Below are 22,256 nucleotides of genomic sequence, written 5' to 3'. Positions count from 1 at the left end.
GCATCTCTGACAAATCCAGTGTGCATCCGAGGGCCCTGCCTGTTTTGGATTCAGGCTTTCCGGCTGCCCCTCCCCCACTTCGAGTTCCCGGCTTCCCTGCCTACAACCCCCTTCCCTTCAGTCAGCCAAGTCTAGGTTTCAGAGGCTTGCAAACCAGAAGCCCTAAATGGCGTGGTCAATGAGCCTCCGCTTACTAAGCTGTCAAAGGGAGACAGTGGTCCCTAGAGAGACACCCACGGCGGTGAACTGACCGGGGTGTGGGCCCCACCCAGCGGTGCTGCTGGTCCCCATGGGCTCCTGAGGGCCCCGCCCCACCGCCGGGAGCCCTCTTGGCTCCTCCTTTCCTCCAGCCTCTGCTTACGGACAGAACGAAAGAACAGGGAAGCTATTAAAACTTTTAGCTAAGAAAAATTTTTTCCTAATTACCAGCTAATGTCTTCCCTTCTGGGCTTCAGAAGGCCTGTTCACTCTTTTTTAAAATACAAATTGTTTGGCCCCGGCTGATGAGGCTCAGTAGATTGAGTGCCAGCCTGAGAACTAAAATCTCTCACATCAATGTTTCTCTCGTTCCCTGGCTCCCTCCCGTCCTGTCTCTCCAAAAACACATTTTAAAAAATCCTTTAAAAATAGATAAAATACAAATTGTTTGGATTTCCTCATGTAACTAGTTTAGCGCAAAATTCTTCTCATACTAGAATACAATTTCATTAACTAACCCATCTGGTTAAGTGTCTTGAATGGTAATAATTTTTTTTTTAACAAATGACTACTTCTTCAATTTATCCAAGTGTCCATCCACCCATGGTTACAAAACTTCAGAATACCAGAGATAAAAAAAAAAAAAAGTTCCTAAAAGCATCTAGAGAAAACACAGGTCACAGTCAAAGCGTTGGGATTCAATACCACTGGCCGTCTAGATCTGCATGAGAAGTGCACATTCTGTATGTAAGATGTTGAACAGGAAATAAGTTGTGAATGCAGGGAGCAATTTGGGCTGGAGACATACATTTGGGAGTTGTTATTGTATTACAGAAGGTGGGCCATCTTGCAGATTGTCCGGAGTCTGCATGAGGGACCTGAGGGGTGGAAGCAGGAGGGGGTCCAAGGGCTGAGCCCCGGAACTCTTCAACTCGCAGAGGCTGGAGAGAAGACGACCCACGAGGCTGGGAGTTGGCAGCCAGCACAGCGGCAGGGATCTGGCGCGCAAGGATTCAAAAGGCCAAAGACGCTGTTTGAGGAACGAAGCCAGAACTTCGTCAAATGCCTTATATAAGTAGGGTGAGGACTAGGAATGACCATTGGATTTAGCGATGAGGTCATTGAGAACCCTGATTAGAGTGGTCGTGGTGAGGTGTGGGGGGTGGGGGGTAAAAGTGTGACTTGAGAAAGAGCTCAACTGTCTGCCAGCGGAAGCGTGGATAAACAGATTGCAGTGTGTCCGTACAATGAAATGTTATTCAGCCATAAGAAGGAATGAGGTTTTTTAAAACATGCTACAACATGAATGAACCATGAAAACCTTATGCTAATGACAGAAGCCAGACGCAAATGGCTACTCATGTTATATGATTCTATTTAAATGAAATGTCCAGAATAGGCGATTGAGACATAAAGTTGATTGGTCGTTGCCCAGGACTGGGGGAGGGGGAATTAGGGACTGACTGCTGATAGGAACCAAGTTTCTTTTGCGGGTATATAGAAACGTTCTGGACTTAGTGCTAACGGTTGTCACACAACTCTGTGAAAATACTTCTATAGTTCAGTGTAAACCACTGAATTGTAACTTTTAAATGGTGAATTTTGTTATATAAACTAACAATACAATTTAACAAATGAAGAGATAAAGAGAAGATACGAACAACTCTTCAGAGGAGCTTTGCTGGAAGGAGGGTAGAGAGATGCCAGTATCTGGAAGGGGATGTGATTAAAGATTGTTTTTAGAGCTGGAAGGTGTGTGAGAATGTTTCATTAGATGGCCTTGGATAGCGCACTGCACTGACAGTTTGTCTAGCGCAAGAGGAGGAAAAGTAGATCACACTATATGAGGGGGAGAGGCCCCAAACTCAGCATTTATTTATAAAAAATGTGTATTTATACTTACATGTTGAAACTTCAGTCACCTTCAAAGTACTCTCCATTTGATGCAACACATCTATTGAAATGTTTTTTCCCCACTGCTCAAAACCATTTTTAAACGTGTTGATTTTGATGCCTTTTTACTGCTTCTGTCATTTTTTGTTTCACTCATTCACATCGGCAAAATGTTTACCTTTGAGAACTTTTTTCATCCAGGGAACACAAAAAGACACTGGGAGATCAGAAGAATAGGGAGGGTGGGGCATAGGAGTCACACCTTTTTTGGTCAAAAACTGCTGAACACTCAGTGTGGTGTGGGCAGGCTCACTCGTAAATCACCCATCATGAAATGGGCAAACACACTGAAAGAGCCTTCAAGAAAAAATTCACTGAAGCTGAGTGCAGCATCTCACAACGCCAGCGGGTGCAGATACAGATGGGTTCCTAGAACACTCCCCTAGTGGGGGAAGCGTGTACTACAAGAGGCTCCCCTCCAGAAGAGAACTCCATTTTTTTGGCAACCCACCTCATAGATGGATATGTATGATATATGGATAGGTAGTTTTGAGGGGTTTGGAGTTCATAGGTTTCCTTCTGACTGGTTCTAATTTCTCAATGAAGTAGGAGGCAAGAAGTCATCAGTTTAGAGTGAAGATGGACAAGCTGTTAGGAGATTCGAGGAGAGAGGAGAAATTTTGAAGGGCTTGTCTATTAAATGTGAGATGCTGAATAGACAGGCAGTATACATCAGAGTCCTGCCTCCTTACATCCTAACCCACAGTTGGCAAGCAAGTTTTGAATTGACTCATGTTATGAATACAAATGAGCATATATATATATATACACACACATACACACATATACAGGAAGAATTCCTAGCACCACTTGGCACAGAGCAGCTGCTATTTAATGAGAAACATTGTATTGGGTTGGCCAGAAGTTTGTTTGTCCCCCCCCACCCCCCTGCCCGCAAGATGGCTCTGGTAGTGCTTAGTTGTCTTGAACTTCATTTGAAACAATTTTGTTAGATTGAATTGTGACAGCTGTTATATCAGCACGCATCTAAAAAAACTGATCAAAATTGGTGAATTTTTGTGTAGCCATTTTAATATTGAAGATGGAAGAAAATATGCAACATTTTCAGCATATTATGCTTTATTTCAAGAAAGGTAAAAATGCAACTGAAACACACATACAAAAAAGATTTGTGCAGTGTGTGCGGAGAAGGTGCTGTGACTGACTGATACGTCAAAAGTTGTTTGTGAAGTTTCGTGCTGGAAATTTCTCACTGGACAATGCCCCACGTTCAGGTAGACCAGTTGAAGTTGATAGCGATCAAAATCGAGGCATTAATTGAGAACTATGAACATACCATGTGGGAGAGAGCTAACACTCTCAAAATATCCAAATCAATAAAGTTATTGGTGAAAATGAAGTATGTGTCTTTTATTTCACAGAAAAAACTAAACAAACTTTTTGGCCAACCCAGTATCTTACTATAAGAAACATTGTGTCTCATTATAGTTTTAATTTGAGTATTATCAGAAATTAGGCTAAACATCTTTTTACATTCCATTTTCTGGGTAAACTGATCACATTCTTTGACTATTAAAATTGGGTTATTGGTCTTTTATTAATATAAAAATCCTTTTGCATGTAAATTAGTTCTGTATGGGTTGTGACTTTTTCCAGGTTGCATTTAACTTATTTTATGCAGTTATGTAATTAAAATTTGCAATCTTCTAAGACCTTTCACACTGAAATTATTAAAAATACTGTATTTTATATAGTATTAAAAATTTAAAAAAACTAATACATGCACAATGTCATGTACTTAGCATGAACAGTACATTATATAGAATAGTTTCACTGTCCTAAAAACCCTGGGCTTCACTTATTCGTTATCCTCTGCCCATAACCCTTTGAAACAACTGATTTTAAAAATTGTATGTATAGTTTGGTCTTTTCCAGAATGCCAGATAGTTGGAATCATACATCCTTTTCAAACTTTGCTTTTTGTTTTGTTTCAGTCAGCAATATACATTAAAGTTTTCTCCATGTCTTTACTGTGACTTGATAGCTGATTTCTCTTTTGCTGAGTAACAATTCAGTGTATGGATATACTATTTACTTTAAAAGGACATCTTGGCTGCTCCCACTTTTTGAGTTATGAATAAAGCTGCTACTAACATTTATATGCAGGTTTTTGTGTGGATGTAAGTTTTCAGTTCATTTGGGTAAACACCTACAGTTGTTTGATACGGTAAGACTGTGTTTACCTTTACAAGGAACTACCAAAGTATCCTCCAAAGCGGCTGTACAAGGATTTACTTTCCCACTGAAATGAGAGCTCCTACTGACCAACATCATGGCCAGCATTTGGTAATTGTCAGGGTTTTGAATTTTAGTCATTCCAAAGGAAAGGGGTATCTTGTTATTTTAATTTGCAATTCTCTGATACATGTTGAGAATCTTTTCATATGCATTTTTTTGTCATCTCTGTATTTTCTTTGGTGAGGTTTGTGTTCAGATCTTTTGCCCACTTTTTGTTTTCTTACTGTTGAGTTTTAAAATTTTGTTGTGTATTTTGAATACAAGTCCTTTATCAGGTATGTGTCTTGAAGATATTTTTGTTTTAATGATTTTTTTATGTTTAAATGTTCATCCCAATTGGAGTTCATTTTGGTAAAGGGGATTTCTAGATGGCTACCAGTTGCTTCAACACTGATTAAATCCGTTTTTGTTCTCACCAATTGAAATGCTATCTTTTCCATACACAAAATTTGTACTTAGGTCTACTTTTGAATTTCTAGTCTTTCCAATGTTTTGTCCATCTATAAGACAGTACCACAATTTTAAAGTTGTGCCTTTTCAAAATACTCAAGTACATGAAGCTAGTAAGTACATCAACATCACTCTTCTTTTTCAGAACTTTCCTCAAGACACTGTGGCTACCTGAGCCTTTATTTCCATTTGTCAAATTCATATTCCAAGACCCACCTGTAGGAAGCTCCACCCTCTTGTTGCCTTTGTATGTCTCCTGTCATTGCACTTTTCACTCTGTATTGGGACTTATTTTCCTTCCTGTCCCTTCTACTGGACTGCGAGCTCCACGGGGGTAAAAGAATGTATCCCTGGATAACCTGCTTAAAAGCAGAGTGCCTCAGTTGCCTCATTTATAGTATTTTAGTTTATGGTATATCATAAACAGTATGTTTAGATTATTGTGAAAACTAATTAATAATACTCATATTTAGAACAGTGCCTGGCACACAGTAAGTATGCAATACATGTTGACTGCTACGGTACTCATATAATTAATTCTAAATTTCCTGTGCCTAGCATAATAGCAGATATTACGTTCTCAAGAAATGTTTACTCAACAAATGGAGTAATAAATCGCAAGGGTTATGCTGATTTCCTGCTTTAATAAGTTCTAGTTTCCATTTTATAGGCTGGATAGTTTTGTCCCAATATCTATACACTTGTGTAGACTGCTGGACAAAACTAGTTGCAGAATTGTTCTTAAAAATAAACCCTATGAAAAGCAAATTCAGTTCAATAAGCATTTATTGAATACCTGCTAGAAGATATGATTGAGGGAGATGCAAAGTTATTTTTAAAAAGTCACATCGGTCTTTAGAAAGGAGAAATTATTGTCATACACAGTTCCAATGTTATCATCTTAAAAAAATAAAAATTCCTATTTGATTTTCAGTTCTGTCCTCAGTGGGAAAATTTTAATTTGTAATTACTTTAAAAATAATGTATCTACATAGTTAAAGAAAAAAGTATAAAAGGCAACAGTCAAGAGTCTCCCCCCACCCAACCTCTATCCTCCCAGTTCCCAAACCTCCTATAGGTAACTACAGTTTTCTTATGTATCTTTCCAGAGATTTTTAAAAGGCATAAACAAATAGTTAGATAACTCCCCAACCCCCATTTTCCATTTGTGGTACACAGACTACATCTTTATTTCTTCCTTTTAACAATATACATGAAAAATGTTTTTATATCAGTATGTAAACAGCTTTCATTGTTTATAGCTGAATATTATTCCATTATGAAGGTACCATATTTATTTAGCCAATTCCCTACTGACAGACATTTAGGTTGATTCCAATTTCTTTTTACAGACACTGCTACAAGTAATTTTATAGACATGTTGCTGTACTCAAGAGCAAATATATAAGGTAAATTCCTGACATTAGAACTGCTGATGCAAAGGGTTCAGGCACTAATAGTTTTAACAGATATTATCTAATTGCCCTCCATATAAATTTACAGCCCAATCAGAATATATGAAAATGACCCATTTATCATCCTGTATGCATTGCATTAAATCATTATGGCCCTTTCTGTGAATCAAAAATATCAGGGTTAAATGACTGTCAAATACTTTCCAAGTTATTAACTGAAAAGAGGCTAAGATTGTTTCCTTTTGCTGGAGGTGGAGTGGGGGTGTCAGACTGACTAGGATGGGTCACAGAGAATGGCGCTGGTTACATGTGACAACTTACTGTCAGCTCCAAATCCACCCTTCTCTGCCCAGCTTTGTGACACTGAACTGGACCCTGTGGACCTTTTTCCTTTGGAGCACAGGCTTTTTCAACAGAGGGCACAGCAGTGACACTGCAAGGTTATAGTGTCAGGAAGGCACCTTCCTCCCTTCTAGGTTCCAGCCTCCACTGTGACCATTTCACACAAGGACTCTGCAGCCTGTGCGATGTCTAATTGTACCCTCAGGCTCCCGACCAGCTTGGCTTCTGCAGACCAGCTCCAGCCTGCCCTCAGTCAAGTTCCTCTATCACTCCTCACAGTGCCAGCGGAGGCCGCACCTTTTTAAAGGGATCTGAGCCTCAGCACCAGGGAAAGATGTCTTCTTAGTCCTTTGTTGCTGTATTGTCTTCCTCAAAGGGCTGTCTTCCTCAGCCCTTTGGTGACAGCTGCTTTCATTGCCTCAACTTTCCTTTAAAAATCTCTTTTGTTCCCTTTAGTATTTAGTTCCTACCAGTCAACTATTTCTTACTTGACTTTTCCCTGTTCACATAACTCATGTGATTTCTTTCTCCTGACTGATGTGATCATTAAGCAAAAATCCATCAAGATTCATACTTAAAAATTGTGCACTTTTGCCTCTCATTTTTGGTGTACAATTATCTGAACTGATACAGAAACATTTGGACACTGATACATGTACTATTAAAAGATCATAAAGATATATTACCTCTCAGTTCCCATAATAGGGCACATCTTCTACAGGCTCAAAGTATTCTGAGATGGCTCATGAATTTGGTTAATTTGTGGAATACAGTAAAAAGAAAAAAAAAATTCCCACCCTTACGGATCTCACATTCTTGTGGTGGTAATATGACTGTGAGACTAAGATCTGCTTATGTTAAGACTAAACCTTTCAAAGCAAGCTTATTTCCCCATTTTACCTCAAGTGCTCAAATCTGAACAGTAGTATATTGTTGACAAATAGGAACCATGACAGGTGATTGTCAGTAAGATGCTGAGGTCCACACGGGGTTGACCAGAATGATAACCTAGCTAGCCACTGTCCTTTGCCCTAGACTCCTACAACCACTCAGCTGCAAACCCTCCCTCTCTTCCCTTGTTCAGGACACTTTTCCAGGAAGTTAACAAGACCATTCCTCACCCCACCATTTCCAGTGGTAGCAGGTAGCAAAGAACATGTAATCTCGAGACCCCAGGGGACCAAGAAAAGGTTATAGGCAAACAAACCTCTGCTTAAACTATCACAAATTTACTTAGTTTCTGCTACCACACAGTAATCCAGGAGGTAGGTTTTATAATCTTCATTTTGATGAGGAAACTGAGGATTTGTCTACAACTAATTTAAAGTATTAGCTAGAACATGCACCCAGGACCATCCAACTATGCTGTTTCTCCTCTGCTCGTAGTCCATCTTTCAGATCAGGGTAATGAAATAACCTGGACACAATACAATCCCCACGGATGGAAGGGCCTTTATTTCATGTCCTCATTCTAGAAGAGTCTTACTTTCTAGAATGAAACTTAAGTTCTTAGTATCTCAGAGGAAACAAGCTTTTTGTTTCAAAAATGTGTTTCCAATTCACTTGAATATACTTTAAGATACTCCACAGCATGAGACCACTCAGATTTTGTCTAGTTGCTTGTCTAAATTGTAGTCCAAGTGGCTCTGAGGGTAGGTGAAAGGGGATACGTTAAAAACAAAAAACCAAAACAAACAAAAACTCCCCCACACACTTAAAATTTAAGATAGCCTAATTATAAAATTAAGAAAAATTTCCCTAGAATTTTAAAAAATTCATTATTTTTACTTAAAAAACCTAACTACTGTCTACATAACGATGATTCAGAAAGAATTACATAGGTATAGAATTAATAAATTATGTTTTGGCAGTTGTTCAACAGACAAAGTACACCTAGAGAACATAAAAATTCTTTATTTAACCTAATCCATCCAATATCGAGATAATCTGCTATATTAAAAACAAGACGTTTAAAAAAATTACAGCATGGTTAGCAAGGTAGTGACTAAATAAGTCACTAAGTTTAACTTTATATTCATATTAATTTGATATTTATGTAATGATGAACAATATTTTCAGCCACTTGGGAGATAAGTTAACTTCTGCAAAGGGAATTCTACCAGTTGTCACTGAATTTCATAAAGAGGTTTAAAACATTAGTTTATAGAAATAACACAATGTGAAAATAAACTGAAAAACATGAAATATACCCACCCACCCCCAAAGTCTCCAGCAACCCTTTAATCTATACCCTAATGTCTTTATTTTCTTCATTCCCTATTCCTAGAGTTGTGAGCAGACTATTTAGCAACTAAGAACCAACTACTGCTCTGTGGGGGCTATTTCGAGCCCAAAGTGCCTCTGGTTCCTTTCTCAGTCAATCCTAGAATTATCTTGAGATTAAGTATTATCTCTTGCATTTCAGAGATGAAGAAAACTGTAGCAGAGGAAGTTAGTCACTTGGTCAAGGTCAAGTTATTAAAAGCAGAATTGCACTCAAAGCCAGGTCCACCCAGCTCATGCCCTTTTGTTGCTTCATGGTGGTGCAGGCCAACTCTCTAAAGAGACTGGGACATGGTACTTCTGGAGCTACCAAGGCTCTTTAGATTTAAGTGTTCAATTCCAAGGCTGGAGGTCACTCTTGGTCCCCAGGCACTTGCAATCCACTCCCTACAGCCCTAGAAACCCTGCTCCCCTGACCCCAAAGGCTTAGAGTTGTTTCTGGGGCCTTCACAAGCCCTGATGCTAATAAATCCAAGCAGCTACTCCCCCATCTTGGGCATTAACGTAGTAAATGGGGAACTGTGTGCTTATATACCCTTAGTAAAAGCTGCCTAAAAGCTGTTCTATATAACAAAATTATGCAGGAAATGTCTAGTGTCTTTTCATCTTAAAAATGAAAGCCAATATATTTTATAATTACAGCTATATAATCTAAGTTATTTTTAAATATAATCATAGATTTTTATTTCCCCTTTAGCACTGCAGCAATGTTCTTAATAAGGCCCACTGTCAAATATTCCCTTCCTCCCCAAATAATTACAACTTTGAATGTTCAACAGCCATTCACATCATGTTACAACTCAAAATTAACACTTTCATGCTCTAAAGAAATACCAGTCTTAAATTACTAAAGCTAACATACACTGTTGCAATCTAACATAGCTCAATCTATGTTTGCTACACTCCTAAAGAGAAGTGGACACTTATCAGTAAGGGAAAATGTTTATTACTGTCATGCATTAAGATACTGTAAACAAGAAAATAAAATTTTTGGAAGTAACTTTTTAAAATTTTATTTTAATTAATGAAAATAACTGCAAGACCACTCAGATTGCTGAGCAACATTAAAAGGCTGACTATTGAAAATGGCTTAGAATACATTAATTGCTTTTGAAAAATGAATGTAAAACTAGTTAAACAGTGATTAAGATACTACCCTCATCAATATGACAAGCAATTAAAATCTAAAAATATTAGTATTGGGGTTTTTAATAATAAATTTACTTAAGCCAAAAACAATGACCTCAATATTTACTCAAGACTTATTTTCATAATTGTCTCCTCACCGATTGGTATGAAAACAAAGAGCTCAAGGCCTCACCTTGGTTCGCCACTGTTGGTTTTCTCTCTGTTGAAACTAGACTGTAAGCTACATGAAAACCCAGCAACCAAGTCTGTCTTGCTCGCCACTGCACCACCCCACGGCACTCTGCACAGTGCCTGGGCCAACAAGTGATCGGCACATACCTGAATAACTGAATCAATGAAAAAGAAGAGTAAAATAACTTTATTTTTTCACAAACCATTCTCTGTGCTCAAGCTACTACAATCTGGCAGCTCTAATTTCTAGAAATACGGATTTAAAATTTTACTCCAGTGATGGAAGGACCTGATGTCTGTCTGTCTGTCTGTCTCTCTCTCACACACACACACACACACACACACACAGTAATTAAGACTGCACGAGTCAAAATTACATTATGAACTATGAGATGTCAACATTATATAAATAAATTTTAATAGTGAAAAAGTGATCTGGAAGCCCTGTGAATTCTTACCCTACACATTTTGGAGGATATCACATGGGTTAAGAAAAACAACAGAATTGCATTTGTTCAGATTATCATTTGAATGTTTACATACATTTTTGGTTTGCTATTTATAACTAATTTAATTTACATTTCATGTTACATGTACTCTTGTATAACATGTAATCAAATTATGCCAGTGAGAAAAATCCTCATAGTACCTTCATTGAATTGCTGATTCTAAGAAAACACTCAACATGAACATGTACAAAAAAGGCATGTGCATTTTTCAATATTTGCACAGGTTGATTTTTATATTTCTGTCTGAAGAAAATATGAACAAAGCCCAGATTTACCATGCTAAGATAATGGTTCAGATGACTGCCATAAAAGTAGTACATACAGAGTAATGAGATCGAATCACATCCTTAGGTTCCGTGATTACTGAGAGGACTTCCCCAGCCCTAAGTGCTTTCTTTATTATATTTCTTAAAAATACGATAGCAGCAGCTTATCACAAGTCTTCACTACTGTGCATTAATGATGGAATCAAAACAACACAACAGACTCATAAGGATGAGAGGACTGTGGAACAACTACACGTCACAGTTTTATGCTTCTTCTTGCTCCGGATAATTTAGAATTTTGCGGTGTGCCTGACGTAAATATTGCTGCTGTTTGAAGTAAACCTTGAATGCTCCTTTTATGGCAACAAAAGCAATTCCACCCTAAAATAAAAAGGAAAGTTAGCTTTTTAAATGCATATTTAGAGAAACATAATAAAAATAAGTTTACAGAGGTAGCTACCATTACTATCTTCATTCTATGGGCATAGAGAAGAAATTTGATTTAAATTTCTCAGCACGGCAATGAACCAGGTAGTTGGACCCTAGAGCAGAAGTCCTTCACCATAATCTTTCTGGCAAAAGGGATGGATGTAGCTGGTGCAGCTCAGTGGATTGAGCACCGGCCTGCAAACCAAATGGTCACCGGTTTGATTCCCAGTCAGGTCCCAGTGGGAGACCTGTGGGAGGCAGCCACACATTAATGTTTCTCTTCCTCTCTTTCTCCCTCCTTTGCCTCTGTCTAAAAATAAAATAAATAAAATCTTTAAAGAAAAAAGGGATGGATGTGAGGATTCATGCATATTCCAGGAGAGAAATCACCTACAGCATAGTTCTGGAAGGCAGAACTACTGCAGTGGATCCTTCCCTTTTTCCTGCTATTGGATGACAGTGAGGATAAAATATAGGCTTAAGACACAGAAGCCACAGAATAATGATATATTCCTTTGGGTTTTTTTTATAAAGACATATATATTTCATTCTCTTTTGTATAGTCACTTGAGAAAATAATATTAAAGCCATCTTACCAAGATTGTCCTTTGTAAATTAGAGTTAACACTACTAAACATCAGTTTACCAACTATTGTCGCAATAGTAGGAAAGACAAGGGCTCCACACAAAATTCGGGTGGCAGACACGTGATCTGCTAAAGGATTAGCCTCAGCAGGAATTCGAGGAACAGGGCAACCAATCCCTAGAGAGAGAGAAAAAAACCCCAGGGCATTAATCCTAATAAATTAGCACAGGTAAAATATCTTTGCATGTAAGGATTCTTCTACAAGATTAATTTGGCATGCTTGTTACATCCCCAATTCAGGGCCTTACCTGGGAATATACTGTTCAAAATTTGTAGTTTATTTGAGTATTTGCGCCATAGTCTAAGCACGTAGTCCTCCCAGCGAATCATCTTGCCTAATATCAGCATGACAGGAATAGTAGGAAGTCCAATTAAAAGGAATAAAGGATCGGCTCTCTCCATAACATCCAAACCTTCTTTATGGCCTACAACCTGTGAAACAGATACCATTTGCTAGAATTATTTCCTTATCTAATAAAGGGATGTTGCATGCTTGAGCTCTATTCATTTTAGAGGAAATGCTAAATGTCAAAAGAATACAGAAATAAAAAGTTAAAAAAATAAGCTGAAAGCTATCAGTCCTCATTTATTTATGAGAAGTGTCTCTAAGTGAAGGCCGAAAATACCAATTTCATATTACATTGGAACAAAAGCTTTAAAAATGGTTGACTCATACTGATCACCATATTTTTCAGACTACAAGATGCACCCCTTTCCAATGTGGGAGGAAAATGGAGGTGCGTCTTATAGTCCAAATGTAGCTTTACATTTACATTAGTGAAATGTTATTTGTGGTATTAAATGTTTTACCATATTTTTTGCTTTAAAATTTTCCCCCCTCTAAAACCTAGGTGTGTCTTATGGTCCGAAAAATACAGTACATATATTCATTCATTCATTTATAGAGGGGAAGGAGAGAGAAAAGTGAGGGAGAGAAACATCAATTGGTTGCCTCTTGCAGGCACCCCAACCAGGAATCAGGCCTGCAACCCAGGCATATATCCTAACTGGGAATTGAACTGGAGACTTTTTGCTTTTCAGGACGATGCTCAACCAACAGAGCCATGCCTGTCTGGGTGATTACATTTGGATAGAAGGGAGGGGACTTCTGGTTTTTGCTTCCTTTCCTCTAAATTGATTTGGTTTCCCTGGGCTACTTTAGGTCCTATTTGTCTTCTAGCAGAGCAGCTGTTTTCTAGTTCTTCCTACTAGGAGGTAAGCATGGCCAACTAAGGGGCAGGACCTGCCTTCAGGAGATGGTCTGAAAACTCACTTCTCTTTGGCTCTTTCTCCTCACTCAGTGGTGTCTGGGATAGAGTAAGATCTCTCTGGTTGGCAAAATGCCTGCTCTATACACCTAACTCTCCCGAAATGCAATTCCAAGGCCTAGACTGGGAGATTGCTGTATGGAGTTCTGGCTACAGGTTCTAGTCATTTTTTCCAGTCCAGGAACCCCCCAGTGCCCTTGTTTATGGGGTAGTGAAGCTAAAACAATCCTTCCCTTCTCACCTGGGTCTTTAGGCTATTTCTCAATTGGTTTAGATCCCAGAAGGCAAGAAGTACATGATTAATTTCTATTTGTGCATTCCATACTTTTCACTTGCTGATCAATCTTACTTAGCCTCATACTTCTCTCAACAGCATTGTTTTGTTGGTGAGCCTCTAATTTTTAACTAGAAAATTTCCAAGAAAATTCTTTCATAGGTCTCAAATGATCTCTCTTTAGCCAAAGTTTCAATTACTCACAAATTAAACATACTTCTCTGAGGGATTATTCTTGGCAGTTAAGATAGGGGAAACTACTTCAGAGTCTTGAGCTTTTAGCCCACTCAGGCATCATCACACAGTGAGGCAATAGCTTGAGAGAAGGACTCTACTGCAAAGGGCTTTACTGATCACAGTTGAAGACTAAGCCAGAAAAAAAGGATTAGAAAGGACCTGTCTATATTTTTGATTGGAGGGAGGGCAAAAGATGGAAGGGCAGGCAAGGAGAGCAAAGAAAGAAGGTAGGGAAGTCTATAGGCTATGAGGGATAATGTATACTCAGAAAACAAGCTTCTGAGATATTTTTCAAAACCAAGATGCCCTTTATGTCAGCTATTGCAGCATAATTTTTTGGGTGGATGGATTACAAGGAGGTATGAAATAAGGTCAAGCTGAGAATGATCAGGGCAAATTGAAATTCTGGAAAACGGACTTAACCCAGGTAGAAATGTCTTATAAAATATGTGGAGAGGACCAAAATGGATGCTTTAAAAATTTCAGTCAGGCATATAGCCCAAACTTGCCCTTGGCTACCTTATCTAACCAAGGTGTAACATTAAAGGGCAGGAGGCCAGGCTCTTCCAAATGGCCATAAACCATGGCATCATTACCTGATACTCTTCAGTGTCTTCAGGTAGAAATTAATAACTTCACACATTGCCATGTGAAGGGTGATCATTTTGAGTTGTCCTAAAGTGAAATGGGCTGGCTCACAATATTTCAAACCCTAATCCCACACTGGTGGCAAAAGTAGACTGCCTTTATCTATAATGCTTTTCCAGGATATTCCATTTTTATATCATTTTATTATCTCTCAAAATGTTAGCAAACAAATTTGAAAGTTCCCTTGCTGGGTCATTCTGTTTAGAATTTAGGGTTTAGAAATAGAAAACAGAGTGAATATTCAGGTATGGACTATATAGTAAGGTGAAGTTTATTTCTCATGGATAGCAGTTAAAGCCTCACAACCAGGTGTCTAAGGATGAGGAAACAAAAAAGAAAACAGGGCAAACAGTGAACGATGGCCCATCATCCCATTTGTTACAGCCAAAGCGGAGAGAGAAGCTTTGTGCTTAGGCTGCCATGCATGCTCACTTGCATACATTCCTTCATTCAACTGAACTCTGATTATGTGCCAGACACAGGCCTTAGTGCTGGGGATTAAATGGTGAGCTAACTAGATGTGCTCTGGAGGTGAGAGACAGTCAAATCAGACAAGTGGACAAATATAAATGCTGCAAAAAAAACAGAATAGTATAACCTGTAGTATACTATTACTACGGTCAGAATCAAGGGCAATAAACGAAAGGTAAATTAAGCAATGAAGCTCATTTAATTTTGGTCAATACAAAAACAGCAAACTTTGTGTATGATCATGTAAATTCTGGTTTTGTGCTGCAAGATTTAAAAACAGATTTTTTTTGAAACAGATTCATAGATACAAAACAACTGATGCTTGCCAGAGGGAAGGACTGAGTAAAAAAGGCGAAAGAATTAATAAGTACAAACTAGTAGTTACAGACCAGTCACAGGGATGTAAAGTATAACACAGGGAATATAGTCAATAATACTGTTATACATAGTAGGTATAGTGCCAGGTGGGTACTGGAAATATCAGGGGCAATGCTTTGTAAAGTATGATTGTGTAATCACTATGCTGTATACCTGAAACTAATAAAAAGAACACCAAGTGTAAACTGTTAATTGAAAAATAAAATAAAAAAAAACACATTATTTTTAAGACTTCAATTTTGGAGTGAGATTCAGGAACTAAGAAATTCCTCAGGAACTTTTCTTTTTTAAAGATTTTATTTATTTATTTTTAGACAGAGGGGAAGGGAGGGAGAAAGGGAGGGAGAGAAACATCAATGTGTGGTTGCCTCTCGAGTGCCCCCTGCTGGGCCTGGCCCACAACCCAGGCATGTGCCCTGACTGGGGATTGAACTGGTGACCCCTTGGTGTGTAGGCCAGCACTCAGTCCACTGAGCTACACCAGCCAGGGCAGGAACTTTCCTATGAGTTTATTATCCATGTAAAAAATAAACGCCTATATACTTATAGGTTTGGATAAGTTTATTTTTTTTTGCTTCAGAGCTAAAAGCCAGACCTTCATATCCAGCTAAGCCTACAATTCACCAATGCTGAAAGGCTAAGAGTTTTAATTAAGGCCTGATCTTTTAAGGCACTGCCTGTTAGAACCCTACCTTTAAATAGGAGAATGGAATAGTGAGGAACTAATAGGTTTTCTTAGTTAGAATTTAGGATAATTAATTGTAGTGTAATTAAGAACGGGCAGTGCTTAAGGGGGTTGTCTTTATACTAGATGCAAAAGTGGAACTAGGTTAGATATTAAGGTTCCATTGTTCCAGGATAAAATGTTCCAGCTGCCTCTGGGACCAGATTTCACTTAAGGAGCCCAAGATTAGGGATAGGAGTCTTAATGCCTCTTCCTTGTTGTATGGTACTAGACATGTAAACTCTTTAAACCTGTCAACTAGGAATAATTGATAGTATCTACACCACCAGATTGTTTCAAGGATTAAAGGCATCAGTGCTTGAAGGGTCTTCAGCCCAGTACTGTGGGGAAAAAGTGAACTATCATGTTGTCTGTTCAATAAAAATGTAACTGGAAGTTCCTATTTAAGTTCCTCACAATTAAGAGAGATTGAACCTAAGACTGGTTCATAAAGAAAAAAAAAGGAATACATGGGGAAAGAATAGTTGTCTGATTCCTTAATCTGATTTACTTTATAGCAGTTAGAGAATAAAAGAAAAAAAAAAACAGGAAAAGTGTTAAACAGAAAGTCCGAAACACTTCTGATTGTACAGTGGGGCGCATTCCCTGACAATATCTCAGGTAAGGAGAAGTCTTCTTAATACTCTCAAACCACACACAGTACTACCCATTGTCCACAGCTGATCTTTCATTTCTGAGCTAAAAAATAAAAACCTTTTCCTGTGAAACAATACATGTAAAGGTTATTTCTAAATGGTAACACCTAATAAATATGTATTATCATAATTTGGGGTCTTTTTCTTTACTGTCACCGTTAACCATTACGTTAAATTTTGTCTCCTTGCTTGTATCATTTCTTCCCTCTACCAATCCAAATTATTTCCTTCAAGGGTCAGCATAAGACTTACCTTTTTCATAACTTCAAATGATTTTGCACTTTTACTGAATTAAAATACTGCGTATGGAGTCTACACTCTCTTCACAATTGCTTATATAACCTTGTAACTATTCTCCAGTTCGTTTATGTACACCTTATCTTAGGCTACATTCCTTGAGGCTGGGAATGAGAGCTTTCAATTTGTTTTATATTTTATGCAGACCTCAGCTCAGTGTTAACTTTTTGATTGAATCATACCAATATTGTTCAACATGCCAGGATACAACTGGTAGCCATTTGTAGAGGATACAAACTATATTCCTAATTGGATCCTGTGTTGTTGAACTGTTCTATTAATTATAAAAAAACCTTTTAAGATTGATTCAGTCTAAAGTCTTTTCAGGAAGAGCAATCCCATTTCCTATACTCAATTAGGTTTTAAAAGAAATCAGTCTCAGAAGGCCTTAGTTTCCTCATCTGCAACAAATATATACCTGTATGTATTTGTATATTAAGTAGTGTATAATGTGCTCTAAGTTTTCATGTCTTTGTCAATCCTAGTGAATCATCCTGAACTTCTTTGATCTAATGATGTACTGATACTTATTGCTGGAGTGAAACGAATTATTAGAGAGAATATAATCAACTGAACAAACCAGTTATACCTGATGGAACAGATCATATTAAAAAATCAATGTATTATGAAAGCCTGTTAAATGTTAGTCTCTATGTATATGCTATACAGGAATGTATAAGTATAAATAATATAGTTTCTACTTTCAAGCAAATTACTTTCTAATAGGAAAAGTATGATCTGAATACAGGAAAAGTTAAATAATTTAGGTAATCTATATAAGAAATATTACTCGGTTGGCACAAAAGTAGCTGCCATTTGAGGAATAAAAATATGTCACTAATGCAGAGGAAAAAGAAATCACAGTGGGCAGGAGTTGCTTGGTCAGTTTCAAGGAGGAAAAGTGGCCGAACTAAGCCTGAATGAAAGGGTCTGGATTTGGATTAGTAGAGACAGAACTGCAAGCACAGGTATTAGGCAGGGAGGTGACATAACCCAAAGAACAGAGGTAAAGAACACTAAACAACATAAGGATGGGCTATAGGAGACAGCCCAATAGGCTATCAAAGCAGAATGAAGTAAGACTGTGGAGGAGCCTGCACAATAAATCAGGTTAAGGAAATGAAATCTTTTTTCAAGCTAGTGGTTCTCAATCTTTATCCACTATACTCATGACAAATGATCATTTAATTTATTATTTGTGATTCATTCCAGTGATTATATCCAGATTTTTGGGATGTCACCAACATTTTATGAAAAGCCTTGCAAAACTGTCTCACCATGACTATTAATGGAGCAACCAGAAGGACTGCTTACTATGGACCCTGGCATAGATAGGTTATGTGCGATTTTTGGAATATTACATATATAGAAAGTCCCCACTTTCATGGTATTGACAGGTTCTATTAGTGAAATGATAAAACTAATTTTACCATAAGCTAATTGATATAAACAAGAGTTAAGTTCCCACAGTATCTTATCAACATAAAATGATGCCGAAAGACACAGTATTTGAGGACCTGTTTCAACTCACTTTTTCTTTCATACACTAATTTATATTAAAGAAAAGCAAGTTATATCATCATCTATAAACCTAAGTATATTTATTCAGTTACTTATGAAATGCTTAACCAATCTAGGCACTACTTTTGAGAAGCGCTACTTAAGGCAGAGGAGATGGTTAAGCTTGAAATAAGATGTTGAAGCCCTGGCTGGTGTGGCTCAGTTGGTTGCAGTGTCATTATCCTGGAACTGAAAGGTCGTGGGTTTGATTTCTGGTCAGGGCACATACTCAGGTTGTGGGTTCAATCCTCGATTGGGGCAAATACGAAAAGGTAACCAACAGGTGTTTCTCTCACACTGACGTTTCTCTCTCCTTTCCTCTCTCTCTAAAGCAATGAGAAAATGTCCTGCAGTGAGGATTAAAAAGAAAAGACATCAAAGGTATTATTTTAGGAAGATTCATTTGAAAGGATAGATTGATAGAAGAGAATGAAGTCAGGGGAACCAATGAAGAGGCTCCTTTAGCCATCCAGGTTACAATGGGGGAGTGACAAGAAATCATGAGGTGAAGACTGTGGAAAGGAAGCATAAATGTAAGACATATCAAAATGAAAATTGCTTGGCCTTGGTCAGTGGACTGCATATAGGCAGTAGAAAGTCAAAGGCAATTCTAAGAATGTAGACTATAAACTGAGTAGATGAAAAAAGAATAGGAATTAAAAGTACAGATAAATTATAATGGGGAATAAATTTAGGTTGCAAAATGAGAAAGACATGTTTGATTTCAATAATACTGAGTATGCAGTCACAAGAGGTCATTTAAGGATGGTCAAGCTGCTATTGTAAAACTGGATTTGAGGAAAGATTAGGTCAAAAGATAGATTGGAACACAAAAAGCACAGCAAAGATAGACGAAAATCTTTAAGGAAGAGGTAATATAAAAAGAGTTGAGCTGAAGGCCTGGGACTAAATCTGAAAATTTAAGTCTCTCTAATTTTCATCAACAGTTACTGATTATAGCCTTATTCTGTAATAGCAAAATGCTAGAAGCAACACATTTTCTAATTAGCAAGAGACTGGTTATATATTGTAGTGATTCTGTATATAGAATACTATACAAATTTCTGCACACTTACATAAAAAGATCTCTAAAATTCATTGTGAAAAGAGGGATGAAACTCCAAAATACTTCTTTTGGGTTAAAAAAAAAATGTGTGTGTGTGTGAATACATTGAGCTGGCCAAAAAGTCCATTACTTTTTTTCCGTAAAATAAAAAGACAAATTTTTCATTTTTACCAATAACTTTCTTGGTTTGGAAATTTTGAGTATGTTGGCTACTTTCTACTATTGACTTCTTCTAGTGGGTAGAGGCCAGGGTGCTACTAAACATCTTCTAATGCATAAGATAGCCCCACAGCAAAGAATTATTTGACCAAAATGCCAATAGTACTAAGAAACTTCGCAAACCACTTTTGACATGTCCATCAGTCAGAGCATCTTCTCCATACACTGCACGGATATTCTCTTGTATTTCAGATGCATTTCTACCTTCCTTGAAATAACAAAGCATAATATGCTGAAAATGTGTTATTTTCTTCCATCTTCAGTACAAAATGGCTGCACAAAAATTCACCAATCTTGGTAAGTTAAACACACACACACATACACACACACTGATATGACAACTGTCACAATACAATCTACCAAAATTGTTGTGAGTGAAGTTAAAGACAACTAAGTGCTACTAGAGCCACTGTATGGAAAAAATGGACTTTTTGGGCGACCCAATATTTATTTTTTCTTGCATATGCACAAAGAAAGTTTGGAAGAATATATATGAAAGTAATAATAGTGGCTACCTGGGGAGGTAAAGAGAATTTGGGCAAATAAAGAACAGGAGTAAGAAGACTTTTCACCAAGTACCTTTTTATATATTATTTTTAGGTCATGAAAATGCTTTTGTCCAAAATAAATTTTAAAACTCCTAACAAAGTCTATTTCACAGATCTTCACATCAAAAGTAATATAACTGAACAGAGTTAAATAGTGAACCTGCATCACTGTCACTGCTCCGTAAGTCACAGCTGTCCAATAGATAGAGCCAACCATTATTCCCGCTGCAGCAAATGGACAGGCTTTTGAGATCAGTCTATCTGCAAGATCCAAGACGTATACAACTGGACCTATGAGACAAAGAAAATAAAGTTTCAACACAAGACAGATTTTTAAAAATGCCTTATTCAGTATTTTCCAAAGATCTAAAATATTTCAATGAGGTTGTTCTGATGTTTAGAAATACTGATGTAAACGTGATGGAACCCTAGATTTGAAGAGGTTTAGAATTTCTCAGGCAGTTGCATGAATAGCTAAATTTTACTTCTGAAATTAAAAAAAAAAAGCCTCTTTAAATATTTTTCTGTATCAGTAAACCTAAGATTAAAACCTCAAACACAGTTGCTTCTTATAAAAGAAATAGTTCTCTCACTTCTCTTAATCACAATGGCAACTACAGAATGAAGTGGCCTTTTCAGCCTGCCTTTCCTAAACAGTTCCTAGTCATAATTAAATTCTCTAGTACTTGGTAAGAATATCACTTCTTTGACTTCACTCATTACTTCCTTGGAACAGTGTGTGAAAGTAACCACGCCTATTTTCTTATAGTTACACAAAGTCAATCTATCTTATTTTGATTTTCAATATGCCATAATTAGTTGAGTATTATTCTCCAACAAGCTTCTTTTAATTATCATAATACCAGTTTTTATGGCATTCCAACAGCTGTGTGTGCCAATTATGCTTCTATTATTATGTGCTTAACTGTGAAATTTCATTATTCCCTCCCTCTGGAATTTATTTGGAATAGCTACATTTGGAAGTATTCTAATTAACTGCCATTTAGTCCAATAATATAATTTAGCTACAGAATTTTCCAGAACAGTGGAAGGGCCTAAAGAACTGAATATCTAAGTTTAATCAAAAGATTATGAAACCTTGATTTAATAGTAACAGTATTTGTTGAATACCGGCCACATGCATCCTATTATTTGAGATACTTTCTTAGAAATGTACAAGTGTTTTTACCTACCTTCTGAGGGCTTACAATCTACAGGAGGATGCCATACACAAAAACAATTTATTTTCATTGTATAAAGAAATTAACATAGCAATATGATGATAAAATAAACATACAAGAGCAAGCATTCATCTACAGAACTTCCAATCACTACTTCCCCCGATCATTGGAGCCAGTAATGTCACTAGTTTCTGTATAAAGAGAGACCACACTGTGAAGTAGAAAGAATATTTGGAGAGACATCAAACAACCTATGATTTAAATTTAGCATATTCACTTTGACAATATTTACTAGTGTCAAATTTCAACTTACATAACATTTAAAACTATGACAAGGCATCTTTTGAGACCAAATAGATAAAGTAAGGCTAGTTCAGGGTACACTGACTCTACATACTCTAACAACAGCACTTCTTAAATGTCTATATGACACTAGGCTCTGTGCCACAGGCATTACACCCATCATTATTTAATCTCATAAAGTAGGGTTTAATCCTCACAATACGCACATTTGCTGGGTTAAGTTTGTAACTACCTCAGAAGGCACAATAAGTCATTACAGTGAATCACCAAAGATCCCTCAAAGGTTGGTACTAACATTTAAAGACAACACTTCAACTTTCATATTCTCTACTGATAATTCTTTAATCAGAAACTGA

General features: G+C 37.3%; 1 protein-coding gene and 1 long non-coding RNA gene across 2 annotated transcripts in view; both read right to left on the bottom strand.

Moving 5' to 3' along the window:
• Positions 1 to 5,628: 5,628 nt before the first annotated feature.
• On the bottom strand, positions 5,629 to 7,322 carry LOC118500865. Its single transcript, XR_004903448.1, has 2 exons — positions 7,243 to 7,322; positions 5,629 to 6,795 (listed from the first exon to the last, which is right to left on the bottom strand). It is a non-coding gene; the product is annotated as an uncharacterized LOC118500865 (long non-coding RNA).
• A 1,587-nt stretch (positions 7,323 to 8,909) lies between these two features.
• The window catches only part of MARCHF5 (membrane associated ring-CH-type finger 5), a 56,283-nt gene continuing 42,936 nt past the window's right edge, over positions 8,910 to 22,256 (bottom strand). The window contains exons 3-6 of the mRNA XM_028512310.2: positions 20,577 to 20,707; positions 12,319 to 12,502; positions 12,021 to 12,187; positions 8,910 to 11,376 (exon numbers count right to left, since the gene is read on the bottom strand). Of these exons, the coding sequence (XP_028368111.1) occupies positions 11,260 to 11,376; positions 12,021 to 12,187; positions 12,319 to 12,502; positions 20,577 to 20,707 (599 nt within the window). The 3' untranslated portion in view covers positions 8,910 to 11,259. The remainder of the gene's footprint in view (positions 11,377 to 12,020; positions 12,188 to 12,318; positions 12,503 to 20,576; positions 20,708 to 22,256) is intronic.

The sequence above is a fragment of the Phyllostomus discolor genome, chromosome 5 (genome assembly GCF_004126475.2).
Source record: "Phyllostomus discolor isolate MPI-MPIP mPhyDis1 chromosome 5, mPhyDis1.pri.v3, whole genome shotgun sequence".
Classification (NCBI taxonomy): domain Eukaryota; kingdom Metazoa; phylum Chordata; class Mammalia; order Chiroptera; family Phyllostomidae; genus Phyllostomus; species Phyllostomus discolor.
Note: the sequence above shows the minus strand (reverse complement) of the source record. Positions and strands in the feature narration are given on the sequence as shown.